Below are 14,369 nucleotides of genomic sequence, written 5' to 3'. Positions count from 1 at the left end.
TACACATAAACAACATTTAACTCATATGAAAAGTGAAAGTGACACAATGTGACATATTTCGTCAAGCTGAATATTCAGTGGGAAATCAAGCAGAGGATGATTTGAGATCATGATTTGATTGGATCTTGACTGATTATGAAACTTTTTCAGTAAATAGAGTGAATTTTGTTGTCCTAAAGTAAACCTAAAATGGTCTTGCTGCCTTAATAAATAAAATATTCACAGTTATTAAGCTGACTGGCTTTGACCACAATTACTTTAGCAAGCTTTTGGCTCGTCATCTAACATGAACTTCTATCTCTCTCCTCCTCTTTTTAACACACATCTATTTTCTCAACCCTTAATTCATTATCCCAACACCCAGGGATTCCAGATCCTTCAGCACAGTCTGGATCTTTATCCTGAGGACAGCACATTTGTTCTATAAAGCAAAAAGGGCCTCTGGCTCCACTCTCTCTAGGGAAGATGAAGAACATTCAATATTTCTCTCTGGTATGCGCAATGCTTTTGCCAAGCCGAGTTTTTCTGTTCTGCACGCTGGCCTCAAACTCAAACAGCACTAAGGTCACGGCTCTGCTTTCATCCTCTTTCCTTCAAGCACTGTTAAACAGGGACACTGCAGGAAGAAAACTTGGCATTGCTCTTTGAAAAGTTCACAGCTAGATAATCTTCTGCTCTCGTGCTGTGCTAATAAGAGAGGACTTTGGCTGGCTTCTCTAAGGAGCTGATTGGACGGGACACATTCCATTGATTTTCTGCCTATTTGTTTACCGTGAGCCCTCCGCCCAGTCTAACCCCTCAGAGACAGACCTCACCGGCCCTCACAGAAACACACGTCACTGCAGAATAACCTCACGCTAATACTGCCCTGTGCGCACATCTGAAATAAACACGTCACTGTTTGTTTGCTTGTTTTTCCAAGTAGCATCTTCACTGAAATGATACAAATGACAGTTTAGAGATTCCCAACCAAAAAATATTTATCTTGAAGAATGATCTTGTAGGAGTTTTACCCCAAAATGAAAAGTTTAAATAAGAAAAAACATTTTGCTAAATAATGAAGCTTGTTTGAATGAAAAAAAAAAAAAAAAAATAAAGATATTTAAGTATTGAAATTATGTGTATTTAATTGTGTGTATATACAATATAATATTAATATTATAGATTCTGAAGTACCTTTTTAAAATGTTTTTTTTTTTGTTTTATTTTCAGTAATTAGTTTCTGTGCTTTCCTCTTTTTTTAGTTTTTATTTACCTTTAATTTATTTTTATTTGGGGTTATTATAGTAAAATAAAAGCATAAAAAAAAATTAATTACTCGAAATAAAATAAACATTAACAGAAATCAAATTAAATAGGCCTATTTTTTAAAAATGCATTTTATATTAATTTGTTATATTAGTTGCCAAAACAATATTTCTCATTTTCGTTTTAGTCTAACTTAATGTAATAAAATGACTACAACTAAAATAATAATATTAATAATAATTATTATTATTATTATTATTATTATTAAAATGATTATGTAGACATATTGAGCTTTATGTAGACATATATAATATATATATATATATATATATATATATATATATATATAATATATATATATATATATATATAAGCAGAGTTAATTTTAACAACAGTATCAGTATCATGGTAGTTCTCATGATTATTTATTTATTTATTTATTTTAATATTCTGTCTGTATATGATTACATTTGCATTACCCTCCAGGCATTTATGGAACTATACAATAAACTGATGTAACAATGGTAAAGTTATTCTGGATGAAACTATATTGCTTTCCATCCACTTTCCATTTCAGCTGAAATCAGACATATATAATTATGCTTTTCAAATGAGGGGTTGGGTTTTATTTCTACATATCAGAGCCTGAATCAACTATATACGTGGAAAGAATTTGTCTTAAAGGAATTCTGGCCATGTAAATTGACGGTTAATTATTGAGAACCAGCAGAGGCGTCCCGGTTCACACAACACAAATTTACCTTTGCATTGTGCTGGAAAGAAAAATTCTAAGCATTTCCGATGCCTAATCAGACCTCCTCGTAACAGGGCTTGTGCCTGGAAATGCGAGTTGTTTTTACTCATTAATCAGAATAAAAATGTTATGAATTCAAGGCAAACTTCCGAGGACACACAGATTCAGACATTGTGTACTCAGCTTTGAGACGAGAGTAAGACCTCAGAAATAGTCAGAATCCCACTGCTGAATTTAGACACGAGTCCAGCCGTGTTGCACCTCTAGTGTGATAATGGATTTTCTTTGTGGGCAGTGAAAATAGCTCGGACACAAAAGCCCCCTGTGCCTGCAGAGTGCTGGCCATTCACCCAGAAATTTCTCACATGGAGACATTTTCATGCATCCCAGCAGTTCAGCTCAGGATTAGGCTCACACAGCTATTATAAAGAAATATGTCAATTTTAACTCTCTGTGCCACTTTGATCCTATAGGAGCGACGCTTTGTTCATCTTTAATGACATGCAGGAAAACCGATCAATCAAGCATATGTCCATACAGCATAGACTTCCAAAGGCTTTGGACACATTGATCTGTGAAATTCTCGAAGGATCTGCCACACTGACCTCTGACACAAAGTCACATGGGCATTCCTCAATTACGCATAATATTTACCCATAAACTGTGAAAGGAGCAGAGAGCCAAGCATCTCCACCTTCATTTGGTTACGGTCATGAGTCACTGTTCATAACAAATGTTTTCTCTCAAAAAATCCAGGCTTTTTCCTGAAAACAAATACAGGTTTTATTGTCCTCAATATGCCGATGTCAGGTGATTGTCTTTAGTTGACTGGATCAGATCATGTGTTCTATATTAGTGCAGGCCACACTGGAGACGAGCGGCCACATTGAAGCGTGGGTCTGGATTAAGAAGCTGTCCTTGACTGCTGTCCAGAAAAAACATGGGCATTAGCCTGAGAAGGGCCACCTATGGCCCAATCATGAATCTGACAAAAGTTATGAAACGCTACTAAGGGATACTGAGAGACACTGGAAACAAAAAGATGACTACGATTGGATCACGATGGTCGACTAACTCACTAGTCAGTCAATTAGGACAGCCGATCGACTTGTGGACCCATCAGTAGTCATCACTTTGTTAATGTGAGATTACCTAGGACTTGATCTTGCAAGGCAAAGTTGAGAAATTGGAGATGTTAGCAAAATCTCATTGCTGTCTAGGGTTCTGTTTTTTATTGCAATATATATATATATATATATATATATATATATATATATATATATATATATATAATTTATTTATTTATTATTTCAGATCAAGTAAGGCAGGTGTATTAAGATGTTTTTGTTTTGTTTTTTCATTCTATGGGATGCTTTCAGCTACTAGTAAGTGTAACATTCTCAGCTTTGTTTAACTCCAATACATTTTTTATATATTTTAATCCTTTCCACACAATTATGCATATTTTCTCCCACAATGCATGCATGAAATATAAAACGTGTGCAGATTATGTGTGTGTGTTTGTGTGTTAAAAAAGTCAGCAACAACATGAAAAAAAGAGTTGCCAAGTTACATACTTTACTAAAATAAATAAATAAATGTGTTATTTATTTAAAGTGCATTTTTATACAGTTTTAATCAAAAATCATGGATTCTGCTTTAAACTTGCTTCATTCAGTTTGGTTAAAAGCAAATAACACTCCCTGTAGAACAAAAATAAAAGAAACAATTTTGTTTAAATAGTATTTTTGCTTTACACCAGATTGCTGATGTGCATAATGCATACTGCTTTACTTGTTTTTTTTTTTTAATACGAGAAAATTTTTTTATATCATATAAAAAAGACATTAGAAGAAAGAGAATATTGCCATCTTATAGTAAGTAAACTATATGCTAAACAAAATGCTAATGCTATTAGTTTTAATGTATCTTTCTGTCATTTATAGTGTACGAGAAAATTAAGCTGCAAAAAGACTAAAAAAAAGTTAAGTTATATTGACATTCTGGCTTGTGTCGAAAGAAAATATATTGATTAAGTATATGGTCTTCATTATTAACTAGCCCTTTTACTTTGTACATTTTTGTCTTTGAGATAAGAAATATTTTTGATTAACATTAAATCAAAGTTTGAGTATTTTAAGTTGTTTAACATATATATTTTGTTAATATATATATTTTTGTTGCTCATCCCAATGCCCTAATCCCTTCAAAGGGTTGTGAGAGTGAGAGCTTCGAATGGTTGAAGGGTGTAGGGGACCAAACAACTGTTTCTTGAAGAGCCCTTCATCACGTGCCCACACGGAGGCGCCGTCATCATGCAAAGAATCTGCGCAAAGGATCATGGGATCCCAAAGTGTCCATCAGTTGTACCCTTCGAAAACCTTCATTCCGAAGGGCCCTTTGAAGTGGCCAGTTTTTGAGCACTTCGGTTTGGAACGACCCTTCAATATGGCGGCCATGATTGTTTTCACTCCGAAGTGCCCTTCGGAGGGCGATATATCCCGTTTGGAAAGCACCGTCGGTCTCTGTTGCTCTTCCTGTAGTCTCGCGTAGCCAGAACTTCAGACTGAGTTCTCAGTTCTGTGGGCCAATCAGAGTTCACCATGTGATTTCTGTACCCAGCTGAGGGGCTAAAGCAGACAGATGGAGGCAGCGAGGGATTCTGGACAGTGGACAATCACTGGTGTCTGCCTTTGCTGAGATCAAACGCAGCTCATTTCCTTGTGGCACTGCCACTGACGTAAACACAGCAGGTACAGCAGCACCCGATCACATGCATTATACAGAGCTTTATTATTATCACACAGCCTCAAAAATCTAAACACACCTGGAAAATTTAAGGGTGGATTTCACGAAACCTATTAAGAGCATTTATAGATTATATTTTGGTTAAAAAAAAAAAAAAAAAAAAAAAATTATTTTTTTTGATTAGTGTTTTTTTTTTTTTTTTTTTTTTTATTATATTTTTTTTTTTGTGAGTGCTTAATGAATTGAATGAAAAAGCCTTTATGAAAACATAATATAGTACAAATTATCATTTTGACTGTTGAGATTTTAAATGTAAATTATTGCATACAATAATATAAAATGAAAATATCACAATGATAGATAGATAGACAGACAGACAGTTTTTTTTAAAAGGCTGCATTCTTTAATGCAAGATATTCTTTTTTATTCTCTGGAGCTGAAATATGACCTGGACGTGTTTTCATGAGATTTACCGTAAGAGACTCTTGAATCTTTGGGTGTGAAGCTTTATAGATGAAAAGCCATCCATCCCTATTTTGCACATTGGGATCTTGGCAAAAACATGTCTTATATAGTTTAACATGTTTTATGTAGTCTTGGGATCAAAGGAATTGATTATTAAAACACTTGTTCAATCTCACCCTAGACCCCTGTGATTTGAAAGCAGCAGTAAGCTGAAAGCCAGCACAGGATCCTGGGAGTGAAATTAAAATGCGCACTAGCAATCTGCTCATGGGCTTTCAATCACACGGCCAGGACTCCTGCCAGCAATAAATCAATCCACTACAAAACACACCGCCTCAGTCCTTCTTCAAGAGCTCTGCAAGCACTAAATACCTCTTGATAGAGCGGCTGTATGATAAAAACACAAGCAAGCCAGAGAATATTTGTTAAAGAGTTAAAGAGATGACTGATAATTAATATACTGCAGTGACACACACACTAGCTCTGTTCCAAAAGAGACATTTCTATATACTTTATATTGTATGCAATGCTACAAAATGTTCATAAAAACAGTACCACCCCACCAGCTATTACAACTAAGTCTTTTAAACTAAAAACCAGCTAGTAGGTTTGGTTTCCAGAATGTTTTTTTCAAATATTATCCTGCAAAGTTACCAAAAAGCAACCAAAATTATGAAAGGTAAAAAAGGTTTTGGGCTTGCAGGATAAATAAAATATCCAGGGTAAAGACGCGGTCACATTTACCTTTGTATAGCGAAATTCTGCATGCAAAATGTAGTCATCACAATAGTAATCCTGTGATCTGATATTTAGCATGAAGGACACATGAAGCAGAACATTTCCCCATGCATTGGATTCAAGTTTGTTCAGATTTGAACATGAAAATTCAACACGTTGACTGCTTAGGCAACAAATTGGCCTCTAAGTAAGCTTTGCTTCATGCATCACTACATTAGTGATAATGGAAATGTGGAGCTTCTTTGCCGCTAATGTGTCAACACTTTGTTGGTGTCAAGTTTAGAATTAATTGCATAAAAAAATTGAGGATTTTTTGTACCTACTGTATGGAGCATTTCAAATACTGAGTTGTAGCTTAGCAACATGCTAATGTAAAGGCCGTGCTATATTCAAGTGAAATCAGAGAACACTTGGTTGACTCCAACTATTAAGCACCTTCAAACTATTTAAAGTACTTGGTTTTTTCAAGACTCCCAATCGAAAGGTTGTGAGTTGCGAGTCTCGGGCCGGCAGGAAATTGTGGGTGGGGGGAGCAATGTACACAGTTTCTCTTCCACCTTCAATACCTGACCTTAGGTGCCCTTGAGCAAGGCATCGAAGCACTGCTCCCCGGGGCGCCGCAGCATAAAAATGGCTGCCCAAACTGCTCCGGTGTGTGTGTTCACAGTGTGTGTGTGTGTTCACTGCTCTGTGTGTGTGCACTTCGGATGGGTTAAATGCAGAGCACTAATTCTGAGTATGGGTCACCATACTTGGCTTGAATGTCACGTCACTTTCACTTTTTTCACTATGCTAATGTAAAGGCCGTGCTATATTCAAGTGAAATCAGAGAACACTTGGTTGACTCCAACTATTAAGCACCTTCGAAATCTTCTGTGGTTCATTTCTTCTGTTCAGTCCATCAAAATCAGACTTCCGCAAATAAAAACATGAACACACTGGAGAACTGCTTTATAGTAGAAACTGAAAAAAATAAGTCACACTTTTCATGTTTACTACAGCAAAAATATTTCAAATCTACCGTATAAAGAGTTGTATAATTAAACAAGACTTTACTTGATTGGAGCACTGACCTGCTCATCTGGTGCAAACATATCCATATCACTATGATCAGATACTTTCTTAACTGCTGTTTTCTCACCACTGCCTTTTCTATTGTATGTTCGTTTTGATATTATGAGGAAAGCACACAGCACATATTAGTATATTCATCTAATTGGAACGTTTGCTAACACAAGGATGTTATGTAGCTGCAAATGATGTGAAAATGGTAATAAACCAACAAAATCCATTTGGTAACTGTCCAAACAATAGGTTTTTAGAAAGAGATCAGTGCCCCTCTAAAAGTGCTGAGTGACTCCATTAGCCTGAGCTGTAGACTGTGCTAACAGAAACATTGATAAATAAAACATGACTTGCCCAAAAAAAGAACAGTGCGTGCGATAGGTTGAAATGTGATGTAGTGGGTTTATCATAAGTCAAACAAACCCAAAGCAGCAATAACATATTGCTTTCCCATAGTGCAGTTCATTAATTAGTGATATTTAATCTTATAGCATGAAACGAAAGAAATTAGGCAAAAAATAAACATCAGTGAAAGGAACCTACAAAAAACGCAAGTCGCCGGTGACCTAGCATGGCATGCAGCGGGATGATGAGCCTTTGAAAGAGAAGAGACTAGTTTCAACAAACAGAACACGGCCTATAAAACAACAAACCCAGACACACACACACACACACCTATACAACAGCACAGCGTGCGGCATAACATTCTGAAGCCTTCCCATGCTTTCAGGCACAAGATTAAAAATTTATGACCCCCTCAGAAAATCTATTCTTCACAGCCGCAGGCAAAAGCCTTGCGTATCTCGCATGAGTTCTTGGCTAAAGCCAGCACATCAGAGTTTATATAGCTGGGATACTGTTTGGGTGCAAGTCAGCAGCCAAGGACAAGCTTTCTTTTCCCTCCAGCGGTCAGCATATGGTTTAAGTTTAGAAATCTAGGAAACAATTTAATGCTAGACAATCACACAAACACTTTTGAATTTTTTATTTGAGCATTTGGATGTTTAAGAGTGGTTATTAATAATTTTCTTTTATTAAAGACATGGGTGTCAAAGAAAAAACATTTACTTTTTAAACATATTATAATGTGTCAGAGTTCCTACACTGCATGATAAAACGTGTTTACAAACATACGCAGAGGAAATTATCTTTTTTGCCAATCATTAATAATCATACACCTGCAAAACAAATGCTATCACTTCCCTAAATATTATCTTCCAAGCGTCCTACCACAGCTTTATTGATGGAAATCAGAGCTATAGAGTACAAATATCTGGTAACACTTTACAAAATAGTCTCTTTGTTAACATGTAGTAGCAAAAATCTGTATTTATTTTAATCGTAGTTAATAATTACACGTGTTTTTTGTTTGCTCATGTTGGCAACTTTTGATTGTGGAAATGTATTGGTAAATGTTTAAATTATATGCAACTGGAAGAGAACAAAACTAGAGGTATTTCGTATTGCATAGAGGGAAAGTACTTCACTTATAGAAAAGCTCTAATAAAGTTTTACATTCACGTTATCTACACTGAAAAAAATTGAAAGAATTTACTTTAAAACTGTTTAAGTTTGAAACTCATAAACAGAAAGCAATTTATAAAAAAATGGCACAGATAGATCAAGTTAAGCATTGAATTAAACATGAACTAAACAAATAAAACATTTTGAAGTAGAAAGACCGAAATAGTATTTTCTTGTAAAATGCACTCCAATAATGCATAATGCATCCATTTTATTTTACTGAGTAATGTAGTTATTATAGTTAACCAGTGAGAACTTATTGTAAAGTGTTACCAAACCCATAACTGACTATGAATGGAATGCAGTAACAATCACAGGAATCTTACCAAAACATTCCAAAACTGAATGACATTTCAACTCAATTCACTCAATGAGGTACCTTCCAAAATTGGCACATTCCAAGAGTTACGCTGGAGTGGTGTGTTTCTGAAGATCCAGCCCACCCGTGTGCTATGATTACACGCTGCGGAACAACAGCAGCCCGGCCACAGACAACAGCAGTCCAAGAATGACCTGACCTTTTCATCCCAATCCAGTAATCTGACTGGAATACAGGGAAGAATGTTCCCCTTAAGTGCACTGCCAACTTTAAAGAGTCCATGAAATTAAATTTTTTTAAAATTCACAAACCAATTTTAGGGAACCAAATTTAACCTCCACCAAGTGCAATATTGTGTTGGCTAGTATAAAAGTTGAGTATTTTATCAAGCTTTATTTTCCACAGCAATAACAGACAACATACACTGTGAAAAAATATATATATATTTTAAAGTTTATAAAGTTGTAAATAAAACATTATTGGAGATTATTGGAGTACTTTTTTCATTTATATAATTTTTATTTTTTTTTTTTTATTTTTTGATTGTTTAATTATTGTGGTTTATTTTATGATTTGTTTTTTTTAAAGTTCATATAAGTGGTGAAAAAAAGTTTCAAGGTAAAGTCTCATTGAGCACCGCTGCCTCTGCTTGAACCCTAGCCTGTCATTCTCAGTATGATGTTTCACAGTGGTTTTACATGTGTCTTAATTCAACCTCACTATCTGCCTGAGGAAACCTCCAGACAAGCTCTTACTTCTATCCTGGCCTCACACTAATGAAAGCTCCAACAAAAGACCACAGAAACCCCCTCAAACGCAGAAACCCTGGAGTGAGACACATCCAGAGCCAGTGATTAAATGAAGAGTTAGTGCGGTGCAGTCTCATCACAGTCCCACACTTCTTACTCAGTGATGTGTTCCTGGAAGAAACCCACTGAATACACTTGGTCAGACCACAAATATGGCAACAGAAGAAGGTGGGAAGACTTTTTTGTTGTTGTTGAGGGGGGAAGAAGGAATTATAAACACTCAAACCAGCAATTACAAACAGCTATATAGACTAGAGGTGAAAAGTTTCCTGCAAAAAAAATTAATAAATAAAAGTTTCAGCATTCACATTTGGTACATTTGAACCATGCATTGATGTATTCTGTCTGAGGTTTATCCTGCATCCTAAATCAATTATTCATGATTTGCATTGCTAACCTAAACAAAACCTATAATCTTAAAAATATGTGATTAAAAAAAGAAAAAACTGGTAACACTTTAGATCAAGGAACACATATTTACTATTAACTGAAAGTTTTCCTTCAGTAAACTCCTAATTTGCTGCTTACTGATATTAAGTAAGTTAGTAGTTTAGAGTTAAGGGATCTATAATATGGCCAGGCAGAATAAGGTATTAATATAAGCTTTAGAAGTACCAATAAACAGCCAATAATATGCATGCTATTAAGCAACTAGTTAATAGTGAATAGTGTTTGCAGTGCTAAAGTGTTATCTAAGAATCTCTACAGGGTCAGTACTGCACAAATTCAGCCTCAAATGAATCTAATAGGTGCACTGTAATAGTGATGTACAAAACCCAGCAAACACTGACCACAACCATTTGAACCATTACATCAGATGCCTCTCATTCGGCAGAAAACACAACAAGTCTGCAGTCCCCTGACTGAGCACATGAGAAGGAAGAACTAGCGATGGATAAACCATGACCTGCGATCCTATGATGCTGAGCTCCATCCAGTTGCATCAAATTCATCACATGACTTGACATATGACTGTTGTCAGACTAGACTACATCCTCTCCTTCACTTTCAGACACTGAGCAATAATATACAGATGTTTTCAATAATGTGTTCTTGAGGCATTGCTGCAAACTGGAGAGGTGTGAGCGATGAAGAAAAGCGACGAGCGAGTTAATGTACACTATTTGTCTTCTTCCACTCATTTACGCCCCATCTCTCCAGCGCTGATCCATACCGAGGTCAACAGCTTGGCATGTCTGCATGGCTCCCCGATCAAAGCCTTACATTTCTGCACCTTTCCCATAAAAGCCCTATGAGAATGTCAGGCCATGATATGTAACTTCTGAAACTCAACCTTGGGTCACTAAGATGAGCCCCTCCAACAATCATATACTGATTTCTGACTTAAAGCTGTTGGAAGCAATTCTTAGGAATACGACACATTAAATATCTGGATTTCCAACGCTATCTCATGAGTCACGACCAATTCATACGTATTTTACAAGGTGGCTAATTCGTATGAATTTATATAGTTTGAGAGTGCAGGGAAACTCTATTACATCATTCACAGTGCATCGTGGGATTGGGCTGTTCTTTTGGCACGTTTCACTTGTCACAATTCTCTATTTGGTGGAGATTTCTTTACTGAATCATTTTTAAACCTCAAAAAGACTAGAGAAACAGCCTCAGGGCTGGTTTCTCAGGGCCAGATTAACCAAGTCCTGAACTGCACTGCAGTTTGAAGTTTGTTTCTCCATTAAGATCTCTAACCAAGAATAATAAGCAGAGTCCTTGAAAACAAGCCCTCCATCTAACATCGCTCTGCTCTTCTTTAGAGCTGAAACATTGAGAACTTTTTGCAACACATGATGTTTGAACACAACCTTCAGGGAAATGAGCTGAAATCAGAATAAACCGGATTCAGAAAATATCAAATCACTATTCAGAAGCCCGCTGTGTAAAATGATTCTGAGGGTCTTGTTGAGTTGGGCCTGGTGACGTCAGCAATTAAAGGATAAAGGAAAACAATGGCTATCAGACAGTGTGCAGGACAGGAAGTTATGCACACGCAAACAGGAAGCGGACAGGGGTTCGGCTGTTTTCTGCGACCCTGCTGCTGCGTATATTTGTGTTGTTCGCTTGTGTTATATGCTACATTTTTGACAAAGCAAATATTGAATTTACAAATGTAGACTTTTTGGGAAGCAGTTCTGGGAAATTTGTGGCATTGGTGTGAAGTGAGAGCTGTCCGCGGTGACACAGTATGTCAGCAGTATATGTGCTGCTGCTATTTTGGACTTGCTGTCTCCTTTTAAAACACCACAACAGTGAAACTTCCCTCAGCCTGCAAGAAACTAGGTCTGGTGCTGCCGTCCCAGAGCTAATCGAATGAAATATGGGTCAGAACTTGAGCACTTCATAGATTTTTGCCAGTTAAGTGGTTAATACTTTGTCCATGTTTAAACTACCATTCAAAAGTTTGCGGTCGGTAAGATTTTTTCATGTTTTTGAAAGAAGTCTCTATAAGGCTGCTGATCATAAATACAGTGAAAAACAGTAATATTGTGAAATATTATTACAGTTTAAAATAACACTTTTCTATTTGAATTTATTTCAAAATTCAATTTATTCCTGTGATCAAAGCTCAATTTTCAGCATCATTACTCCAGTCTTCAGTGTCACATGATCCTTCAGAAATCAGTCTAGAATGCTGATTTCCTGCTCAAGAAACATTTCTGATTATTATCAACATTGAAAACGAATAAATAATTTAATGAATAAAACCATTAAGTTCCTTAATAATAATACTAATAATAATAATAATAATAATAATAATAATAATAATAATAAAATCTTCACTGACCCCAAACCTAAGTGTATATTTCCACAATTCTTAAACTTTCTTCACAAGAACAAACTCAGTTCGTCTGAACCCTTTGGTTACTGTATTACTGTTCTCCAACACTCAACAAAGACATCATTACACAGCAGAACTAGTAATTATAATGAATGCCCCTGAATTAATACATAAACAATCTCTTTAATGAGCAAAGTAGAGGTTTGGATGAGTACTGGCCATAATTGCTTCTGACAATATGATCAAACACAGCCTTGCAGTTGTATGAATTTCATTAAAATAACAGTCTTCAAATCATAGGCCCATTCCCTTCCCTCATCTCAAGAAAGCAGCACATGGTTGGTCTAATTAGTTCAGTTTGAACTCTTCCTGCTGTGTATTTACACAGAAGACATGCTCCAGTTTAAAAGGTTCTAGAACCATTGCAGTTCAGCACATCTGTTATTACATAAAGACATGATGGCTTCATCTCTATTATCTGATTTATTTATTTTTTTATAACTAAAGATGCTCGTTACAAGTCAAGGTATTGTGGGATACAAAAAGTAATAAGAATGGATCTTTGACTTTTCATCATGTCAGGATGAAATATGGTATGACAATGTATTGATAAAAATTACTTAGGCTATACATGAGAACATACAGGTTTAATCAATATTCCTATCAGCAAATGACATGTTTAGTGAAGATCTGCAGCACGGTCATGACATGCAAAGCATGCTGTGGTTCTTGCTGAAATTTCCATAGCCGGACAGCACAGTGTGAATACTGAGCAGCACGCTTGGAACAATCCATAGTTCTACAACCTGAAAATCAGAACTATGAATCTGAAAGTCTTGCATTTATTCCAGCTCCTTCAAACACACACACACACACACACACACAACGTGACCAACAGGATGACAACAGTCTGTTGGGATTAAACCAACATATGATTCTCTGATGTATTGCATTGTTTTTAATGAGACTGAATGGTCTTTCTGATCCGAAGCACTGCTGACACAGCACTGGACCTGCATTACACCTATCACCATCTTCATCTGCGCTTTTATATGTACAGAAGGGCTGAAGTAAAAACATACAGATGACAGATCAGATATGTCAGAGCGCATTTAGAGAGGTGTGTATGTGATCAACAGTCCGCATCCACAATAATGCATGAACCCTTCAGGAAATCTGATCCAACCCCGATCTCTGAAACTCAGTATGTCGCATGGAGATGGAAAGGCTGCACGCGGAAATCAGCGACTCACCCTCGGAGAGCTCCAGCTCGAGCTCCGCCAGCTTCTCGCGCACCTCCGCCGGGAGAGTCATCGCGATCGCCGGCGACGGGTCCAGCATCATCATCAGTAATCCGGTGGAACTGCGCTCTGCCATAATGATCCAGCTGGGTCAGACAGCTCCAGGTCCTCGCCGGCTCAGATCAGCTGCTGGAAGGAGAGAGGCGGGCGCTGGTCGATTATCGCATGCAGATGTGAGAAGTATCGGGGCGGTTGCATATAGGCTGCTGTTTGCTTCGGACCGCTCGGATCACAGATCAAATGTTCAAATGTAAGATCCACGCCCTTCTTCAAGCCGGATTTAGCGCTGGATGGTCGTGCATGACTCAAGAATTCTTCGTAAAACAAAGGGAAAGTCGGCCAACTGCGCTCTTCAGCGCGCCACCTTCGCCATTGCAGCAAAGCAGCTGGGAACAGCGCGAGAACAGCTCCAGCGCGTCAGTGATTCCTGTCTCACCTACACACACTACACACACACACACACTGGGTGCGCTACACTTACCAAACTAACAATAAATGGTCTATTCCTCTGAATAATTAGGTATTTTGCCGTTGGAAGGTTTTTTTTTTTTTTTTTTTTTTTTTTAAGTGAATCTCTCTCAGCGTTCTATCAGAAAAATAA

General features: G+C 36.9%; 1 protein-coding gene across 7 annotated transcripts in view; it reads right to left on the bottom strand.

The window, feature by feature from the left end:
- Positions 1-14,281, bottom strand: part of dip2a (disco-interacting protein 2 homolog A) — a 107,832-nt gene extending 93,551 nt beyond the window's left edge. For 2 of the 7 annotated variants that reach the window (XM_042763233.1, XM_042763238.1), the window contains exon 1: positions 13,721-14,273. In XM_042763233.1, coding sequence (XP_042619167.1) covers positions 13,721-13,844 — 124 coding nt within the window. In that variant the 5' untranslated portion in view covers positions 13,845-14,273. Of the gene's footprint in view, positions 1-13,720 lie in introns of all 7 variants that reach the window. The other 5 variants (XM_042763235.1, XM_042763236.1, XM_042763241.1 and 2 more) reach the window with 4 other exon arrangements.
- Positions 14,282-14,369: the final 88 nt, after the last annotated feature.

Source organism: Cyprinus carpio, chromosome A9, assembly GCF_018340385.1.
Source record: "Cyprinus carpio isolate SPL01 chromosome A9, ASM1834038v1, whole genome shotgun sequence".
NCBI lineage: Eukaryota > Metazoa > Chordata > Actinopteri > Cypriniformes > Cyprinidae > Cyprinus > Cyprinus carpio.
Note: the sequence above shows the minus strand (reverse complement) of the source record. Positions and strands in the feature narration are given on the sequence as shown.